Genomic DNA, 22,048 nt, shown 5'->3' on the forward strand with positions numbered 1-22,048 from the left:
AATTGTGGTATTTAAAAAATTGACGGTACCTCTAGGAAGACCTTAACTCCTAGTCAGTTATACCATTTGGGTAAACTTTATAACAGTGTTTGCTAACAAGGTTCCGCTTCAGAATGCCGAAGCAGATTATGCACAAAGACCACTGCCTCACCAGGACTCATATTAAACTCAAGCAGCATTTCTCTAGGTTTCTGAAATTCCCCCGTGAGCACTGGGTCTAGTGCGCATATTCCTATGTCCTGAAGATCTCTAATGAAATACATCTGGAAGGAGACCAGGTTAACAACCAGGAAGCTCATAGGCCTGCTGCAGTCACTTCCCTGAGAAGGAACATTTTGCTCTGAAGAAGCAAACTAAGGTTTCAAATACACATATTCAGATAGAGCTGGTGGATCATAACATCATTCACGGAAGTGCCTGTGTAACAAAGGTGATCTGAAAAGACTGACTCATATTCTGTCCCATACAAATATTCAGCGACTGAGCATGAGATAGATTCACAGGGATTTCATTACGCAACACTTAATTAAAACTCATACAAAAGAAAGAGAACCTTTGAAAATGCAATCAAGGAAAGATGATGAGGTCTCAAGTTCAAGTAACAATTTCTTTGCACTAGAAGACAGTTCAGATCGTCAAAACAAAACGATCCTTCTTGTTCCCTTGTAAGGGGGAGTGGAGCTTGTTATTTGAAAGACAACGCTTTTGAAAGTTAACTTTGCTGTTGGGATGTGCTCCGTGCACAAAGTGGTTCCTTACCAGGACCTAACTTCCTCTTAAATGCTTGTTCTTACCTGGGAGAATGTTGACTCAGTAACTGGTAGTTAAAGGGAGGGATTCAAACAGCACACCTCCATTATTTTTGGCAAAAGAATCCACTTATCAGTGCTGGGCCTGAAGCTGCTGCTGAACAAGACATGCATTTGCTTATTTTTGTTCATTTTTACTGGCTCCTAATAATCCATGTTGTTCGTCTGGCCTGAAAGTGTGAGATGGAAATCTTCTGCTCAGTGCATTAATGAGATTGACTGCATGCACTGAAGACCATCTTCCAGACATAATGTCTCTTCTCTAACCAACCTGTGACCTCTGAAGACTATTCTTTTCTATATATTGTCATTTGATAAAGAACTTCATTGTTCAAACTTTCACCACATAGCTTCAGTTATTGCTAAGTACTGCCCCTCTAGGCCTATGATTCCTATACAATGAGAAAATGTGCCATATATTTTTAAAAAATCAAACATAAAAAGTAATAGTTCCAGTTCAAATTAAATGGAATAGGAATACAATTTTGCTTGGTTTAGATCAACAAAACCACAGCATTTTGATTTCACGTGTAAATTTCACATTTGGATGGAATTGGTTTGAAAGCCGAAAATGAAATTTTTCATTACTATATTTGCATCTATGATTTTAAATTAGATGTGAATCTATAAATTGCACTGTATTTGTTATTACTTTGGCTTAAAGACAAAGATTCATTAACAGTCTTCAAAGGCATTAGCTAAAGGGAATTTGGGTATCATTTAAGTATTAAACATGCTAATTGTAAAACAAGATGGATTCACATTAAAATAGTTTCCCATTCTATACAACAGGTTAGTGTTTTAACCACTGCAAATATATTGAAATAAATCCTATTCAATTGTGCTAAAAATATACCAATGTAAATAAAGATAACAGAACTCAGTGAAAAGTAAACAAAAAGCCTAACTTCAGATTACTAATTATATAGCATTAAAATATTCTTTAAGGAATTAGAAGTGCAGTCTGATTTGACAATAAGGGCATTTCTTGACATTACAGAAGTTATAAGAAGCCAAATGAAGATATTATAGCCTAATAAGAATCTAGAAAGTTTCCATCATAAATTCTTTCTATATAGGAATGGGACACTGTTTGGTATTCTGATTTCTCTTTTTAAGGGATGTCTCAATGAATCAAGGAACTTCGATTTTATTATATAACTTATTTTCATTTCAAATTTTCAACAATAGAAATTTTATAACAATGTAATTTTAGTAAGGGGGGACTTAGAACAAGGAATATTGCATCTCTTTCATAGATTCTATGAACTCTTCAAAGTGCTCTAAAAACACTATAAGTTTGATTAGCAGCAAAGCATTAGCCTAATCCAAATCCCCTCTGCCTCCACTCATATGTACATATACACACTGTACATCCATATGTTCTATTACTCTAACTTAAATATGACTATTTGATAGTTATTCCCAGAGGCTGTGCAAGGTTACAATACTGTCTACACTGTATCCGGGTTCAAGACCACTAGCACCCAAGTGGTTAAGAGAGAACCAATCCTTTCATTAAAACAAACAAAAAAAAATTCAATCACATTTTAAATATCTTTTAAGATTAAAAAAATGGGAGATACAGTGAATCACCCAATATGTTATTATTTTGAGTCCTATAATTTTCTTTATCTAAAACTATTTTTTATACATGGAAGGGTAGATGTCTCTGAACTTAGCAATTCTAAGTATAAAATATTTCTTTGAAAAATATGACAAGGTGTTCATTTTTTCTAACTCGGAGGAAAGTTCTGTGAGGAGTGGGTTTTCTTCCCGCAGGTGAATTTGCAGCATCTTCTCCCAGGAGCACACTGGGAGCCCTGTCATCCCGTGTGTAATGCATCCCAGGAATTGAGCCTCCAAGCATTGCAGCCCTCACAGAGCCTACCACCAGACCTCCAGAAAGAGGTCCTGCCAGCACCATGGCATCGTGGTCTTTTCTCCTCCACACTCTCTTAACAGCACCCAGTCCTCAGGCATCTTGCAGTGGTGGCGGAAGTCCCGAACTTGAACTTCACTGGGAGAACCACGTTCATTCAAAGTGCAGCATTTTCATCTTTTGGTTGGGTGGTTCTTGGTCCCCCATGGATAGGAGTGATACCTAGAAGATTCAGAAGTGGAGAGAGTTCTATAGAGTCACGAATATTTTAGCTTACACATTCCATTTCCAGAGCAGTTGCTCAGATGTATAAGTAAATAAATCACAACAAGTAAAAAAGTGGTTCTAAATAATAATAGGATGAGGAGATTTTTAGAAAGCAACCTTTTACTAATGTTCAGGGCCAACACAATGAATGCCTTTGTCAAATTAGGAACTCAATAGGAACTGATAACCTTGTATAGTGCAAAAATAAACACCTATTCAAAGTAGCTTGTACATTTAAATGCCTATGCACATTAAATATTTTATATATTCATCAGTTAATGGGGGGAGGGAAGCAATGCAAATTGATTCAATGTAGATCTCTTTTTATCTTGCATATCCCTATTTCTCAACACATATTTTATCGTTACAAAATAAAATATTAATGTTACCTCTAAGTATATATTTGTCATCTATTTGCTCACAGAACTCAGTTTTACTCTCACAAACAACAATGAGAACATTAAGGCACGCTAGGCTGTATCTTTCTGGTAAGAAAGTTAAATGTTTATGTGTCAAATATGATTAATCATATAACCCTAGAAATGATCTGCTTTGGGCTGGCCAAGTTTGTTTTGACCTTGTTTCATTTTCTTTACCCTGCTTTCTTCCTCTCCACTCCGGCCTAGCTCCCCTTCCCAGAAGCCCAGAAATGAAGAATCCCCTATTTGGTTATGGTTTCTTGCTGCTATTTCTGTTTCTGTTACCATTTTTTTAAACTAATGCAGCATTTTGTGCCAGAGAGATTCTTTCTACCAACTGCCCCAGCACTATCCTCATTATTTAAATAGTTCTAGAAATAGCTAGATGCCAGTGGCATGGCTCTATCCCTAAACAAAGTCTTTAAGCTGAAAATGTGTTATTTCGTGGCTTAATGCTTTAGTTGCTATCTTGATGCTTTGTAGATGTGTGTATAAATTTGGACAGTCTTAAGTTGTAAACAGGAATTAGGTATATAATTCTCTGTGCATTGTAATTTAATAACATTTTCTAATGATGATGATGATGATGAAGATAATGAGAACAATAGCAGATCTGAGTAGACACTGGCAGAGGAGTTAAAACAATGTTTCCCATTTCTGAACTCATACAACTTAACAAAAGGAAGATAAACAATCCAATCAAAAAATGGGCAAAGGACCTAAATAGACACCTTTCAAAAGAGGACATTCAGAAAGCCAAGAGACATATGAAAACATGCTCAAAGTCACTAATCATCCGAGAGATGCAAATCAAAACAACAATGAGGTACCATCTCACACCTGTCAGACTGGCTATCATCAACAAATCAACAAACGACAAGTGCTGGAGAGGATGTGGAGAAAAAGGAACACTTGTGCACTGCTGGTGGGAATGCAGACTGGTGCAGCCACTATGGAAGACAGTATGGAGTTTCCTCAAAAAACTGAAAATGGAACTCCCATTTGACCCTGTGATCCCACTTCTAGGAATATATCCCAAGAAACCAGAAACACCAATCAGAAAGGATATATGCACCCCTATGTTCATAGCAGCACAATTCACCATAGCTAAGATCTGGAAACAGCCTAAGTGCCCATCAGTAGATGAATGGATTAGAAAACTGTGGTACATCTACACGATGGAATACTATGCTGCTCTAAAAAGGAAGGAACTCTTACCATTTGCAACGTCATGGATGGAACTGGAGAGCATTATGCTAAGTGAAATAAGCCAGTCAATGAAGGAAAAATACCACATGATCTCACTCATTCATGGATAATAGAGACCATTATAAACTTTTGAACAATAATAGATACAGAGGCAGAGCTGCCTCAAACAGATTGTCAAACTACAGCGGGAAGGCCGGGGAGCGTTGGGGGGCAGGAGGTAGGGGGGTAAGAGATCAACTAAAGGACTTGTATGCATGCATATAAGCATAACCAATGGACATAAGACACTGGGGGATAGGGGAGGCTAGGGGACTGTCTAGGGCGGGGGGATAAAATGGACACATATGTAATACCCTTTGCAATACTTTAAGCAATAAATTAAAAAAAACAAAAAACAAAAAAAACAATGTTTCCCATTTCTAATCATATTGCTAGGGCAGTTTTTCTCAACTTGTGTTCCCAGTAAAAGCTGAGGAATTACTGGGCTAAACAAAGTCAACAGTTTTCTTTCCTACAGTCCATCTCAGGGTCTTTCATACGGTATGTGTGTCAACATTCTTCACAAATGGAAAATTGTACATTCAGAGTTTCCCAAATATATTTGGTCATGAAACTTTATTTTTCAGGGAACATCTATTAATATCTCTGGCAATATTAGCTCTTCTCTAAGAGGTATTTGGGAAAACACAATCTAATGATTCTAAATACCTATACATGTTCTGTGATAGTTAACATCCTCTATCCTTTGATTATAAAAGAAATCATTACTGTCACAGCTGATTTGATTTGTATTTGAAATTATGTGTATTTCCAGCTTCTAAAGTATTAGGTTCTTCTAAGTAGAGCTTGAATTATTTCTTGGGAATTAATTTGGAATACCAGTAAACAAAACCAAGGGTTCTTTTTACTAGTCAACTGTAAAGAGTCTTTCTCCCAAGAAATATGTGTTGAGAAATAGGGATATGCAAGATAAAAAGTGATCTACATTGAATCAACTTGCATTGCTCCTCCCACTCCCATTTAACTGATGAATATATAAAATAGATATTTAATGTGCATAGGCATTGCTAGTAGAAGCAGAAAAGGGAGTGTTATGGTTATATGGATTTATACATGGGTGAATCATTTTCATTTAAAGCATTTTCAAGAATATTTTATATATATCCTATGTTGCTTGAACTTGATCATTTAAATCATGTCTTCCTATTCTATTCACAATTCTGAATACAAATGTGAATAATTTTTTGCCTTTGTTATTAAGCATCTTACCTATCATAATAAGAGAATTTGAAATGTCTTTTAATACGGGAATATGTCTTTGGAAGTAAAAGTAATGTTTGATTTTTATTTTCAAAATGTGATAGTAGAACTGAAAAACATAAGCAAATTTTTCAAAATAAGGCTGAAATTGTTTTGTTTTTTTTAAAGGAAAATTAGCTCATGTAAAAAGTTCTCTAAGTTCCTTAAACACCTGTTTTTTTGGTTAATATTTAGTTGATTTTTCTGCAAAATATGAAGATAGTTATTGCCCATGATCCTGAGTCTCTGAGAAGATACAGATTAAAAACTGATTCATTCCCCAGCATCTCCACAAAAAACACACACAAAAAAAACAAGTATTAAAACTGACAAGTATTACTTTTGCCCACACTTAAGACAAAGCACTTGAAATAAGATGCTAAGAGTCAAGAACAGAGACATTCACACTATCCATGGAAGGCTGAGTGTTTCCAGTCCGGGAGTAGACAGTGAAAAATTACATCTCTCCAGGAATGCTGGAAAGCTAGTGAACACGGAGATGGAGATTTCTATTAACAATATATCCTTGGAAAATGAGAATTACTCATCATTTCAGTTACAAATCAAAACAGAACTACATTTATGAAGGTAGTATTTTGGAAATATATTGCCACACCAAAAGAACAAGCAGGTGAATAATCTCATGTGTGATTCATAAGAACAACTCGTGAAACAGAAGGAAAAACAATGTTGGAAACTGAACTAACCTCACAAAGAATCTAATTTCCATATAATGACCTTCACAGGATGTTCTTGGGCCCTCTTTCTCTCAACATGGCTACTAATAGTTATCTTTGGGGAAGACTTCTTGAATAATTTAAATCATGTCACAAGATAGTTTCACTAGTTAGAAAGGAAGGCAGCTCCTCCAGGCAATAAAAGGCCACTTTGGGAGAACAAACTCCATAAGACTATGCTTCCTACAGCTACTTTTAGCCATATATAATGTGTATGTGGTTGCTTACTATCCATGCATATTCTGTGTGGCTTCTTGGAAAACTCAAGACACGACTGGTGTGTAGTAGACACTGTCAATTCTCATATTCCTTCCTCCTTACCACTTCGAAGCATGCCGGCCTGACTCCAACGGCCAGCATCTTCTTCTTTTTTTGCCTTGAGAGTTTCTCTGGCCTATAGAATAGGCTTTGTCCACTTTCCAGGAGGCCAGAAATGCCAGGTAACTAACATCTCCTGGGGAAAGGCCTCAAACAATAATTGGTGGAAATTGGAGGAATAGTGAGACCCATGTTCTATACAGGCTCTCAGATTCTCTGGTGGGATCAAGCTCCAGTCATCTACAATGGTAACTTGCTTGGGGAAGAGATAATTAATATTTCGTTGATTTTTCTATTGAATGATCTCTTCCCCTACCAGTGCTTCCTGGAATTGCCTCTTAAATAAACTAACTGAACTCAAATCTTTGTGCCCAACACCATGCCCAAGAGTAAAACTGTAGGAATCCAGAACTGGACTAAATTGACAAAATAGAGTATATTTTTAGAGCATCAATAATGGTTATAGTAGAAGATACTATACAACTTCTGTATAGGGTACTCAAATGGCAACACATAACAACAAGACCCTCTCTCACAAACATAAAGTAAACAGAAGTGATTGTTTTGCTGCATTTCCCCTCTTGCATCCTATACAAGCAATGGGTAAATTTCAGGGATGGAAATATGAGATTACAGCTCTAATGGAATGGAGCAAACAACTGCTTAATTTTTTAAAAAAAATCTAAAAATTTTACTGTGCTCATATTTTTATGGGAGTAAATTACTACTCAGTGGTCACCCTTTTTTTTCAACAACACTGCATCTGTACAAAACATGAGAGACATATATTCTACCAATGCTATATCTAGTCCGAGACAAGACATTTTAAAAAAGTGTTTAAAATAAAAGTTGGGAAAGCCCTCTGGAATCAAATATAGAGAAACCAGATCTAATATCCAATGATCTCAAATGATATTTCAAATTGGAAAGCAAACTCTAGAGCTCACCTGTTAGAAGTAAAATTGTAATAACCACTTTCCTCTAGGACTTCTTCAATCACAGTCTACAGTTGGAAAAAAAAATCGGGTTAGCATTGAGTTAAAAAGCAACAAAATAAAATCATCCAGAGGTACTGCCGAAACCTCACCTGCATCTGCTCATACGTTATTCCCTCCTCCAAGTCAGAGCTGGTGGGGAGGCCTGCAATAAATGATGGAAAATCTGACATTTGGTTCACATTTTCTTAGTTAGACTTTATTGGCAATAATGGCTCAACTGCAGGGAGAACAGGTCAGTTTTTTAATGATGAAAATGAGCACTTGCAAACATTCCAAATAGTCTTGGCTTAGAACAGTCAAACTTTTTCTCTTCCTGTGATACATAGGTGCTTTTGAGGTAGCCATCACAAAATAATACACAAAGATTTAGGGTATTCCTCCATTGAGAGAGAGAGAGAGAGAGAGAGAGAGAGAGAGAGAGAGAGAGAGAGAGAGAGAGAGAGAGAAGTGATTCCAAACTGCAACTACCTGATGGGTGAGTGTTCTGATCACTGAACTCTTACTAGTCCACAAGGTAGAGAATAGATAAGTGCTAGAAAGAAGATAAATTTTTAGAAGGAAGCAGAAAGACAGTAAAAGGTAACAAAAGACCTGACCCTTTCCTACGGCTGCCTAGAGGGAAATAAAATCTATACATTTAATGCCAAAAGGCAATACTTGTTTTGATGTTTGGTCTGAGTATGAAATGCTAACACCGTAAGCCACCCTGATGCCACCCAAAGCAACATCAACCAGCTTCCACTCAAATCAGTCAACACTGACTTGTGTGGATGCCCTGGGGCTCCCCTGCCAGTTTGGAGAGAGAAGAAAAAAAATGGGTTGAAGGTCAAGGGGAGGCATGAGCATGGGAGGTATGAGGAAGCTTGCTTTTAAACCCCCAGGATCTGCTGTCTTTGCTTTTGCCCAGCCTGCTGTGACAAGGGATATTCCTGGTCTACTCTGGGATGGGGTGTCCAGCTGTCCTGGTCCAATCTGTCCACTTGCTCTCAGGCCACAGAGAGACTTCTGCCAGACTCTTCAGTTCACAGAGCTGCTGTTGTCAGAAGGCTCACCTGCAGACTGACTCGCCTGCCTGGGAGATGCTTTCAAAAGCAAATGACTTTAGACAACAGTTTATCTCCACCTTATGGATTTCTCGGGATCTATTTCACGTGAAATTCTGCCTACACAGGATAGCTTTATCCCAGGAATCGAAGACTTAGGGAAAATTTAATAATTAATACATGAAATAATTTGCCTACATTAGGCAACCACAAAGACACAACCAAAGTGAGTATTTTTCTAGGCTGAGATGACAAGTCTTCATTTAACTGTAAACTGGACTTCTATCCATTCCACTGAGTGATGTAACTATAGTTTACAGGGACTCAAACTATGGAGGAATTCTGAAACGTCAAGTAGCTTGAAAACTTCTGAGAGTTCAAATGTCACAAGACATGTAACATTTGTTGAGCCCCTACTAATGGCCAAGCACTTTTTCTGAGTTTACATGGACGGATCCTCACTTTAACTCTGTGATACGGGTACCATTTTTATCCCCATTTTATAGGCAAGAAACTGGATGCAGAAAGGTCAAATAACTTGCCCAAGATCAGCTACTAAATGGATGAGCCCAGATGTGAATCTAGGCATCTATGTCTAGAATCTGTAAGAATCTGTACCTTTAGTCCCTATGCTATATATAGCCCCCTGATGTGAGATTTGTGCAAAAGAAAAAAATTTAAATATGTCGGATGTGGATCCTTCACATAAGGTTCAAATTTTCTCCATTTTAAATATTCAAACTCTTCATTTCTGCTTTTTATTTCCCTGGATGCTTTGGGGCATTTGATTTGTCATCACTAGATAAGAAGAAATAAAAGGAAATATAATTCACCCACACGGATTCTGCTGTTAGTTTATAGTATTAATGATCAAGGAAGCTGCCACGAGTAGGGAAAGTAAATCTCAGGGAATTTCTAGATTCCTACCGTATCCCTCGGAACTATTTCCCTAGACAATCAAAATAAGCTCTATTTTTCTTTTAAATTGAAGATTATAATCTTTAAAGGTAGCTCTCGCTCCAACAGCTATATTTCTCTGTGAGCGTCAGATTTCCCATGCTGGAGACCATTACCTGCCGGTTCACTTGGGGACAGACTGTTTCCACCTGCTGAGTGATGTAATAAATGATAATCCGCCGTGAAAAAGTTGGGCTCGATCGGTTCTGGAGATCCCTGAGATAACTGGAACAGAAAAAGCAAAACCACATCATCTTTTACACTCAGAAGCAAATGGCAGGAGGCCTCTATGTGCGCTTTTCCATTTCCCTGCGACTGCACAGAAAATTTAGTGCTCTGTGCATTTCAATCCCTTGTAAATAGATACACACACATCTTCTTCCTTCCAAAATAACGTATAAATCAGAAACAGCCAAGTTACACCGAGAGCAAGTTAGATAATTCCCTGGTCATATGAAAAGAAAAAAACGCTACACTTTATAGCTTTATGAGAGCGAAATAAAAAATAGATAGAAAAATAATGTCACGGATTGGGATATCAAAATGTGGTGTTTTGTGTTTTTTTTTAATCATGCATAGGTGGAATGAACTTCAATTATCCAACAGAACAATATGTTTAGCCCAAACCACCTATCTGTTTTGAACAATGCCTTCTTCTCCTACCAAAGCAAACACATTTCTTAATACATTTTCCTGAATAACTATTAATTAATTTTAATTTCCACACATTGATTCCCAACACTCTAAAGCAGTGGTTCTCAACTTTGGCTGCACATTAGTATCACCTGGGAATGTTTTTAAACTCCTGATTTCTGGGCCTCATCCTCTGGAAATTCTGTTTCTTTGTTATGGGGTGGGGCCACAACATTAGTAACAAAGAAACAGAATTTCCGGAGGATGAGGCCCAGAAATCAGGATTTTAAAAAGATCCCCAGGTGATTCTAATGTGCAGCCAAGGTTGAGAGCCACTGCTCTAAAAGAAAGAGTAATTCACCAAATGACAGAATTTATTGAAGTTGCAATTGTTTAATGCCCTTCTGTGCAGCTGAAATTTTTAATGAAATTTTTGACTATAAACATTTTTTATCCTCCTTTCACCTTTAATTCCAACCAGCATGTGGACTGGCCAAGGTTTAGTGCCTGTGCTAACATAATATACTTTTAAAATGTCGACTTGTATTAACAAACACATGGCACAATTTGGACCACATAATAGTGGTTACCTTGGAGTCACATACTTTGTTAATGAATTCAAATACATCATAGTGCCCTAGCCGGTTTGGCTCAGTGAATAGAGCGCCGGGTGGTGGACTGAAGGACCCAGGGTTCAATTCCAGTCAAGGGCACATACCTGAGTTGCTGGAACCAGTCAGGGTGCCTATGGGAAGCAACCAATTGATTTGTCTCTCTCACATCAATGTTTCTCTCTATATATCTCTCCCTGTCCCTTCCACTCGCTTTAAAAAAATCAATGGGAAAATATCCTCGGGTGAGAATTAACAACAACAACAACAACAAAACCCATAAAATAAAATACATCATGTTCAATCACTGGGAAAACTGTTTGGCAGTGTACATTAAACTTAAACAACATATGCCTCCCCTATGACTCAGCAATCCCACTCTTAGGTAGCTACACAAAAGAAATGAGTATGTCTGTCCATCAACAGAAATGTATAAGAATGTTCATAGCACTTTTGCTCACAATAACCCTAAGCTATAAACAGCCCTAATGTTCCCTGGTAGCAGGAAAATAGAGATGCTGTGTTGTGTTGTGGTGTGCTTACCCAGTGGACTTCTTCAAAGCAATGAGAAAGAACAGACTCTGGACACCCACAGCAAATGGGTTGAGCAAAAGAACCAGAATCAAAAGAATACAAAGTATAGGACTTCACTGATACACGTTTTCACAATCAGGCAAAACTAACTGATGGGGATAGAAATCAGGAAAATACGTGCATTGTGGCAGGGGCCAGGAAAGGGCAGGCAGGAGCCTTCTGGGGGAGGAGAACTGTTCTGTGTCAGTGCAGGTGGTGGTCACATAGGGGAACATATGTGCTACAGTTCAGGGAGCTGTAAATGTATCTCTGTGTGCATTATGCATTTTATACCTTAATAAAAACATTTCATATTAGCAACCTATATCCCATGAATGCACTTTGGATGCTGTAAAAACAAACCATTTGTGTTTTTCAATCTCCATGTTGCCAAACACTACACTTTAGAAAAAAATATAGTTCTATCCTTTTACTTTCCTGAAAACTTGGGTGTGAAGGGAGTTTGTTGCAGCTTGTTTAGTTTCTAGACCACTTTAGTGAAAACATTAGAAAATATCTGTATTTTTTAAAAGGTGTGATTTATCATAAATTCATATTCATTCATATTGATACTTTCTATTCTAATTTGAGTGACTATCTGCTATCTTGTTTGTTTCTCCTTCCTCCCATACTGGAAGTTTTAGTTCCCAGAGACACCTACACAATGACTCGGATGCTTTATTCCTCTGCAGCTCTGGCCAAGGCGGAGCCCACTGGACTGAAGAGCACCTCAGGTGAGTTATGAATAAGGGTCTTCATTTGTTAGAAAAAGGATTTTCCTTTTCATTTATTTATTTTTAATTCCTCTCTATAGCCTGGTGAGTCATAGCCACAGTGATCCCATAACGACTCCTTCAGACTAGAGACCTGGTCCCTAAGTTTCAGGAGAAGTTCCAGAGGGGAAGGTGGACATCAAATGCGTTTGACGTGCCCTCACCACTCGCTGCTCTTCTGTGGTTGTACAGGGGATGAAAAATCCATCTCTGAACAAAAGTCATCATTAACAAGAGATTATGCCAGAAAGGAGGAAAAACAGAGGCTACTGGTTCTTCTCATTTAGATCTAGGTGGGGCAGGAAGGCTTCCTTCTATATCCATATGTGAATGTATTATATAGACCCAACATAGAGTATATCATATGGAATATATATGGAATGTTTTCTATATTCAACAACTGCACATCAAGCACCTACCATGTGCCAGGCACTGTGCAAGACCCTGGGGGAATCAAAGAAGAATAAGACACATTTACTGCCTTTGGGAAAAACAGGAAAGTAAGGCAGATGACAAGGTACTTAAAACACAGCAATATGTGTGAGAAGGGCCTGGAGTAGGGGGCAGGGAGATGAATTCTGGACAGGGAAATGATGGAAGGTTTTTACGGAGGAGTTGGCTTCTCAGTTCAGTGGCGAAGGACAGAAAATACGTTGACATCCCAGGATGAAGATTTCTTTAGCACCGAGGAGATGAGGACCGACTGAATGATCAGGAGGGTAGACACCACGGTGCGTGAACCACCACACGCTCCTATCAGAGGAGGGGACCGGAGCTCTCGTCATAGGAGAATTTAATCTGCCTCTTAACCAAGGTGAAATTAAAGATGAATTGATGCCCCTTTGGGCCCCCTCACCCATGCTCCCTGAACACCCGCCACCACCCATCCATCCCTGCTTCTACCTCCCCAGACCAAGGACAGAAGGCAGGTGCTCTAATGAGAGATGCCGCCATCATACAGAAGCAGGCAGATAAGGTTGGGGTGCAATTTAATGAAAGGAAGTCTCTCTTCTATTAGGAGAGAAAAGACAGCAGGGAAGGGATCAAAAGTGAAAACCTAAGTAATCAAAGAGAAAATGATTTGCTTTGAAGACACGCACGGATGGAAAATTACTTCGGGGGAAGAGCCGCGCCACCTTTGTGCACCAGACCGTTCGTGTCTGGCACTTTCATCTCCTCAAGCTGGGATTTCTGTTAAAACGAATTTTGTGTACAACCAGGGTTATTCTGAATATCATTTTAATAAGGACATAAAAATCTTTTCATCTTTTCATGGGAGATTGGAGCTTCTGTCTTTTTAAAATCTATTTATTGGTGTGAGTGAGATGATACAGAAATATGTGAAAATAAATATTGATCTGCGGCCTCCCCCACTTCTGCTCTGATCTCCCCCAGCTTTGTTGCTTGGCCTTATTTGCCAACACAGCCCATGCAAGAAACCTGGCTCTCTAATCTCTGGTGAGTCGGGGTTTAGGCTTTGTTTATCTGCTTCTGTGCCTTTTATTTTTTCCATCTCTTCTGTGTGTATGTGCAGCCACCACCAATGTAAGGTAACAAAGCCAACACACTGTCTGAATTTCTTATCAAAGAGCCTGAATAATGAGCACATTTATGCCTAAGATTGGAGACATTGAAGGAAAAAGAACCCTTAAAAAGATGTCATTAGAAGCATGACTGTGCCAACATTTAAGCATGTGATGAAACTTTTAAAAATTATATGAAATTGGAGTGGGACCAAGGATCTGTACCCAGGTGGGCCCAAACTGCCCAGGCCTTGGGTCTTTCGGGGACAGGTATGGGAGCTTATGACCATCTTCACACCTGTATTAAAATGCTATTGAGCAGGACAAAGGGATTTCCTGTCACCATGTTGTTAAACAGAAACAAACAATTTTCTTCCTGTCTGGCTGACTTGACCTCATTGTGATTTAGTTTCTGAATGTATGAATAGAAATATTTACTAGCACCTGAAGTCTAGGAGGTGGTAGAATGTCAAGATGGAAAGAACCTTACAAACAGTTCAGCCTATCTGTAAGGTTCTCAGAGGTGATAAAAAATCATGGTTGAGATGGTTACGTGACTTGCTCAGACTGGCAACGCTCAATTTAGGGACTTGCTGAAGAACATTCTAATAAAAAATAGGGATAGAGTTCTCTAAAACAAGATTACAGTCTATTTAGAGTAAAAATATTTACTAATATTTAGTCTTAGGAAAACATGCAATAATATGGAAAGAACTTTCTGCTAGTCTTCTGAGAATAATGACTTCAGACATAAAGGTGAGAAAATGAGAAGCAAAGACATATTCTTGACTTAGTGTCTGAAGCAATCTGAATGTTTGTCCCCCCAAATTCGTATGTTGAAACCAATCCCCAAGGTGACTGTATTACGAGGTGGGACCTTTGAGAGGTAATCAGGTCAGAGGAAGGAAGCCTTCTATAAGTGCTCTTATTTTTAAAAATGCCTTTATAACATGGGCCTAGGTGGGCTCCCGTCTCCTCTGTCACGTGTGGATGCAATGAGAAGTAGACAGTCTACAACCTAGAAGAGGGTCCTCGGGCTGGCACCCTGGTCTTCGACTTCCAGCTCCCAGAACGGTGGGCAATAAATCTCTGTTGTTCATAAGCTCCTTGGCTTATGGTATTTTTGTTATAGCAGCCTGAATGGACTAAGAAAATAATAATACCCTTTAATAGAGGAGAGAGTAGCAGGCAAAGGAGGTGGGAAATTTAACTCGATGGATGTGTTTTTGTTAGCCAAAGAAGAATTCCTAAATGTAGCATACCATACCTTTTTAATTTCAGCTTTCAAATTACAAGGGTTACTCTGCTGGCTGAAGAGGGATTTCTTGAATCTCTCTATAACCCTTCTTTTCAAATTGTGGTGCAGCGCTGGAGGAAGCTGTATAAAGTGAGAAAACAATCATTATAAGCAAATTGTTCACAGTGCACAGCTGACTGACTCCGGGGAAGCATTTACTGAGGGTCAGTGTAACAATATTCTCGCAACAGGACTAAATAAGAATTTAAATTGTACTCCAAATAGCATGAGTCTATGTTACAATTTTTAATTCTATGATCCAGAAAAAATATATTACTCTGCTGCCTTTCAAAAGGCTGCTTAATTTATCTTACTGTTCTTTCATTGTATTGACATTATTTTTCATGTAACAACTAAATTATATTAATTGCACATATAAATTGACTTTTGTAAAGAACAGACTTGATGAGGAAGAATGTATTCTATCGGGTATTTAAGTGTCTGGCTCATGCTCATAACCAAAAACCATGCTTACTCTCTAACCAAGGCCCTGTCCTGAAGGCTCTCATACTTTGGACCAGGAAGCACATATCTGCGTTAGCACATAATCAGATGCCTGCCTGGGAGTGCTCCTGAGTATACAGCTGGACACTGTAGAGACCAATCTTATCGAGAAGGAGAGAATGGCCCTAGCTGGTTTGGCTCAGTGGATAGAGCGTTGAACTGCAGACTGGAGGGTCCCGGGTTCAATTCTGGTTGGGGGCACGTGCTCGGATTGCGGGCTCCATCCCCAGTGGGGGGTGTGCAGGAGGCAGCCGATCGGTGATTCTCTTTCATCATTGATGTTTCTATCTCTCTCTCCCCCACCCTTCCTCTCTGAAATCAATAAAGATATCAATATATATATATATATATATATATATATATATATATATAAAATAGCCTCTAAAAATAAAAAAGAGAGAGAGAGAAGAGAGGGAGAGAGGAGGAGAGAATGAGTTAGTACACATGAGGGCCAAGCCAGGGTGAGTTAGGTTTAATAAGTAAGTAGTTGGAAGTCACTGCAGAATCTTAGAAAATGTGGGATTGGATGACAATGGGGATTTCAAAAAATTGGTTTTTTTACTACTTTGCAGGTTGGATTTATACAAGGAAATCAAAGGTCCTAAAAAGCACAGAGAGGTAAAGTGAAGTTTGGGAAATGGATAACAGAGAAAAAATAGGGTCAACATGATAAGGAGTCCCCTGGTGAAAATGGCATTTGGTTTGTTGAAATATGGAGAGGTCTTGCAAGGAGAGGAAAAGGAACCAGTAAGAAAAATGAAAGACTAAATAGGAAGAAAAATGTGGTAGTAGGAACTCTAACAATTTAAAAGAAAACACAGAGCTCAGATCGAAAGAAAGAATAATGTAGCAGAGATGATTAATACTCCACCCCCCTCTTACAGTTTTAGTTTGGTGCCATGTGACTACTTGTGACCAATGAAAATGACATGTGTCATTCTAAGATTAAGGCCATGCAAAACCAATGTTCTTCCTCCATCCCTGCCCCTCCTCTAGGGCAAGAAGCTTGGAGTCCTGATGCCAGAGCCACAGGTGAATGACAGCCAACGTTAGCTGAGTGAGAAGTAGACCTCTATTGTGACAAGTCAAGAGACTCCAGGATGCATCTGTTAGTGCAGCATAACTTAACATATCCTGACTAATACAATGGACATCTATTATTCAAGTTCCACAAAACAGGGAGATATATAAAAGGTAATAGTAGAGCACTGAATAGGGTCTACAGGAGCTCACAACCACTGATTTTATAGCAAAGAAAAACTATTCATAAGCTCAAACACAATAGAATACGGGATCCATTATGAAGCACGGTAATGATATAAAATAAGAATAATGCAATTGAAAAAAGTTTTAAAATGCATCTATAACCTAGTTAATCCTTTGACTTTGCTTGAGTCAAAGCAGTTTAATTACAGAAGAAGTAAGATGGGAGATTCAGAAGCCCTTCAGTGTACCCTGAAAGGTTTTATAGGTTGACTGCACTGAACCTCTGCTGATCTACTTTTACGTCAATATTATGGCTTGTTTTACCTTGAGCCAGACGCGATTACTACTTCCTACCCCAGGCAAAGAGTCGTAATTAATGTTGTCCTTTAATAAAAAGGGGAAATCAAGAAATGTAGAGAGACAGATTTCTCAGCATTAATGAGCAAACAGTTGGAAGACAGATGAGAAGGAAAATGAGTATAAATGACATTTGTGTGCATGAGAGACTAGCAAAAGTGGGTGAATTTAACCTGAAGTGCATCAGACTATGAAGAGGAGAGCATGTGCATGCTTTCCTAGCAAGGAGGTGATGGGTTGGAGTGGAAAAGAGATGGGGAAAGTGCCTGAGCGAGATACTTTTGAATTTGATAATTTCCTACTGTTACCCACCAGAAGTTGCCACTTCCCTACGTTAAACACCAGGTGGCAGTGTTGGCCTGGTACTGTCTAGTACAGCCGTGGGCAAACTACAGCCCGCGGGCCGGATCCGGCCCGTTTGAAATGAATAAAACTAAAAAAAAAAAAAAGACCGTACCCTTTTATGTAATGATGTTTAATTTGAATTTATATTAGTTCACACAAACACTCCATCCATGCTTTTGTTCCGGCCCTCCGGTCCAGTTTAAGAACCCATTGTGGCCCTGGAGTCAAAAAGTTTGCCCACCCCTGGTCTAGTAGCTGCCCAGCATGGTCCCCACTGTCAGAGAGAAAGGCAGAAAGTCTGGTCTGATACACCTAATTGTCTGCTATGGCAAACTTTTGAAGATGTGAATCATCAGTAGTCCATAGATTCCTTTAAAGGCAGCTTACCCCAGTACTGGCAGCTACCAGTATCAACTTACTAATTCAGATGCTCTTAAAATCATTATTATTTATTTAACTTAATGAGCCTTATTTTACTTCTCCTGATGGCTTGACTTAATCCTCATGAAAACTTTCTTGAGTAAGCTAACATTTCATCAACCTAAGATTCATATTCATACACAGGGCGGTATTAAAAAGATATTGTATCTTATTAGAATAACTATCACTGGGCAGCACTGCATCTTTAAAGTTTTCATGAAAGAATTTAAAATTTTACCCAGTTGCAGATGACATAAGTATAAAAATATATAAAAACTATAGTACTAAGAATAAAACATGAATACCTATGATTTCTATGTGCCAGGCGCTCTGATTACTCTTTTATGCACAGTAAGGCACGTTTTTCCTACAACAAACTTATAAAGCAGGTACTATTTTATAGGTGAGGAAAATGGAGCTTAAAGACATTACATAACATGCAAGGATGCTTCCTGAGGTAGTGAGTCCTCTTGCACAACCAATAATCTGGAGCAAATAGCGTCACCACAAGCTGCACTGTAGTATAGTACTTTATCATTTGTAAACATCTCATAGTCTTTCTTTTCTTTATCACAATAGCCCCATAAGCTGCCTGAATTTTACTGATGAAGGAAATGAGTCTAGAAAAGATAATGACTCATATGTCTAAAAGCTTGATTTTCATCTGTTTGTTTTCACTGCAAAGTAACAAAAGGAAAAATGAAATCCAATACATATGTTTTATAGTAGGTTTTCCCAAACTTGCTTAATATATGGATTCTTTTTAAAGAACATCATTCTCTAGTATCTCCAAGAATACATCGGCAGACCATTTGGAGTCTGTGGGGCTCCATCTGATAGTGACTTAATATCTTTTCCATAATAAAAACCCTATTCTGACATATTACTGCTTAAGAGACTTCTCTAAATGCTAAAGTAAAATGTTCCAAGATTATCATCAAAATAAATACACAAAATGTAAGACTTTCTCTGGGAATTTACAAACCCTGCAAGCCTGAGTTCATTTGAGAAACACAGCGTTACCCTAAATTCTATTTAACCTGTCCCCCTCGCCATTAGGACCCAGGAGATCCAGATGCGAGGGTGTGGATGGTTCCCTTTCCATCCGTCATCACTTATGAGGAAGGCAGTAAGTTTCACAGTCCATAGTGCACCTTGCATCTGAGGGCGGCACAGTGCTCTTCCCAACCAGATATTTTTGTTCTGTTGGCAACGTTTGTGGTTGATAAGATGGAGATGCAAAATGCAAAGCAGCTCTGGCCAAACTGCCTGCCTGTTCTCTGGGAGACAGATGTTTAATTCTTGAAAGTAGCTCTATACTAATTTTCAAAGCATTTATTTAACAAAACAACCAAACCCTAAATGCCGAGTTACATCCAAAGCTGATGTTGGCTAGGCAGGTCTTACCTAAGGGAAAACACACAGAGACTCAGCTAAAAGCTAACATATGTACTTGGTCACCTGATATACCCAGAGATTGACTTTGGCTTCCAGCGATGGAAATGAACCACTGATTTCATTCTCAGCTTTTTGGTCTTAAGATTACATCTCCGCGTTGATTAAAACATGTCAAATCAGTGAAGGCAGGGTAAGGATTTTAACATCATGCCTTTTAAAATAGTTGCTCTTGGATGATTTCTACAGATCTGTCTCCATGGAAACTGGAGAGAAAAGGCCACCTCCAGCCAAAAGTGAACCGTTTCCCCTGTCAGGTCATCTGCTGGCTGTCAGGAGGGAACGGACCGGCCCTGCAATCCGGGTCGGCCTCCACAGCCGAAGTCTGAGAGTTTGACTAGTAAATAAATGTGTGGACAAGAAGATTTTTTGTTGTTGATTCATTTTGTCTTGTCAATTCCGTTTTATTTTGAGCGTTGGCAGAGAGAGAGAGAGAGAGAGTGATCTTGGTCTTTAACCTCCAGCAAATTCACTAGTATAATGGTTAGACTTGTCTTTGTCTCCTGTGCTTGAAAGGCATTGACTTTAGTTAGCCCTGTAATGTAAAGTTCCCCAAAGAGGAATCATTCCTTACTATGTGCAATGTCATAAACTTTAAAAGGTCCTGGAAATGCAATTTAAAAAGCCACAATGGTTATATCTGAACTTATAGCAAGGAATGCCATCTTGCCAAAAAATGTGAAACCATTTGTTAGGCTGGCAGTGTAAGATCATCATAATAGTTTCATTTTTGCTTTAAAATAGGTTGAAATCTAATAAAGTTATAGAATACATCCATTAAAAAGTTTTTTATGATGTATTATATATAAATTAGCAAGACAGGCATATGAACACTATATTTAAATTTCAAAGGATATTTTCTCTCAATTTATGAGTTAATCATTGAGGCAACCAATAAGCTATTTAAAGCTATTTCCATAACACTGAAGTTAAGAATGCTTTCCCCATATATCTATGTCAGTATTTAAGTGGAAACGCAATTTTGAATATAATATCTGTACTCAATAGAGATGTGGCACATTATATTTGATTTATTAACCAAGTCCCCCACCCCCATCCTCCTATTGAGAACTTGTAGATGGGGAGGTCCCAGAGAAAGGTCTCCCATGTCTGCCCCCCCCCCAGGTTATGTGTGCCAGCTGTCAATTTATTGTCTCTTAGCTCCAAATACACCCTTCACAGCCCTGCTTGGGATACTGGACTACTTCTCCCCTGCCAGCTGGCAGGATGGTCGGCTGTATCAGAGAGGGCGCTGAAGGGACGCACTGAAAAGACAGTGGAGGAGGGCGAGCTTGTCCCTGCTCCCAGGGATGCTCCTGCCTTGCCCTGGGCCTTTAGCAGGAAGCAGTCAGAGCAATGGGGTCCCCCCAGCCAGATTCAACCCTGCAGGTGGCATCCCAGAGAGTCCCTGGGGCGGCACCTACCCATGGGCAGCCTCCTGATCCTGTAGAGGGCACTCCCCATCACACCATGCTCACGTGCTGATTTCCAGCAAGTTCCATGGTAGGACACCTCCTCATTGGTGGCTCACCCCAACCCCCCGAGGCAGGCCACCCTGCGAGTTTCCCTAGAGCAGCACCTCCGTGGACTTCTCCGACCTCTCCAGGGAGGTCCGGATCTCAGCCCAGGCTGGGGTGTCCCCTTCTATTCTGTCCCTTTCGTGGGCTCTGCCCCGGGACTTTAAGTAGTGACTCCCCTCTCTGCTCTTCCTTTATTTTCTAGATTTCTCTTCCTCTCCTTAGTAGACGAACAACCAAGCCAGACACATTTCTGTAAGTACGTGGTAGCCATTTTTAAACAGTGCTCGCTTCCCCAGGGCCAGAGAGTTGCTGAGGTTTGGAAAAAGGGAGTTTTCACAATCCTGCATTTTCTGTGCTTAGAGTTTTCATTTCTCTGAGAGGTCCTGGTTTTAAGCCAGCACCCTCAGGATTTGTGGGTGGGCATTACTTTCCTCTTTCCTGTCTGTGGTAAAGCTGCTTCAAAAGCCCATCTCGGTCCTCACTTTCACCCCACACTGACGGCACATTCGCACTGAAGTTTGGTTTGGGTTGGGCACTAACAGTGAAAGAGCAGGGAGGAGGTCACAGGGAAAACCAGCCATATTTGCTTCCTTTATTCTATCTTCCTAGCTCTGCTGCTAAGCCATGATGTCCCCAGATATTTGTAGTTGGGGAGGATAAAAACAAGTACTCACTCAACTAAACGTTCCACAAAGTCTGTAAGCAATATTAGCAGCACATTTATATTTAAGATGAAGAGGAAATGAAAGGCAAAACACTGACCTGCGTGATGTAGATGATTTTGTGCAGCTGAATTAAGATCTGCTGAATGGGATCACTGATCTGACGGACTTTCCTCTGGGATACAGCGATCCCTGCAGATGCTGTGGATGATACGTTTTCAGTTAGTCAAG

At 39.3% G+C, this 22,048-nt stretch overlaps 1 protein-coding gene across 1 annotated transcript in view; it reads right to left on the reverse strand.

Annotated features, from left to right (window-relative positions):
- Positions 1-1,940: 1,940 nt before the first annotated feature.
- The window catches only part of NEK10 (NIMA related kinase 10), a 141,924-nt gene continuing 121,816 nt past the window's right edge, over positions 1,941-22,048 (reverse strand). The window contains exons 32-37 of the mRNA XM_081106382.1: positions 21,918-22,018; positions 15,319-15,429; positions 10,055-10,163; positions 8,028-8,080; positions 7,888-7,943; positions 1,941-2,913 (exon numbers count right to left, since the gene is read on the reverse strand). Coding sequence (XP_080962508.1) covers positions 2,865-2,913; positions 7,888-7,943; positions 8,028-8,080; positions 10,055-10,163; positions 15,319-15,429; positions 21,918-22,018 — 479 coding nt within the window. The 3' untranslated portion in view covers positions 1,941-2,864. The remainder of the gene's footprint in view (positions 2,914-7,887; positions 7,944-8,027; positions 8,081-10,054; positions 10,164-15,318; positions 15,430-21,917; positions 22,019-22,048) is intronic.

This window comes from Myotis nattereri, assembly GCF_964212035.1.
Source record: "Myotis nattereri genome assembly, chromosome: 14".
Lineage (NCBI taxonomy): Eukaryota > Metazoa > Chordata > Mammalia > Chiroptera > Vespertilionidae > Myotis > Myotis nattereri.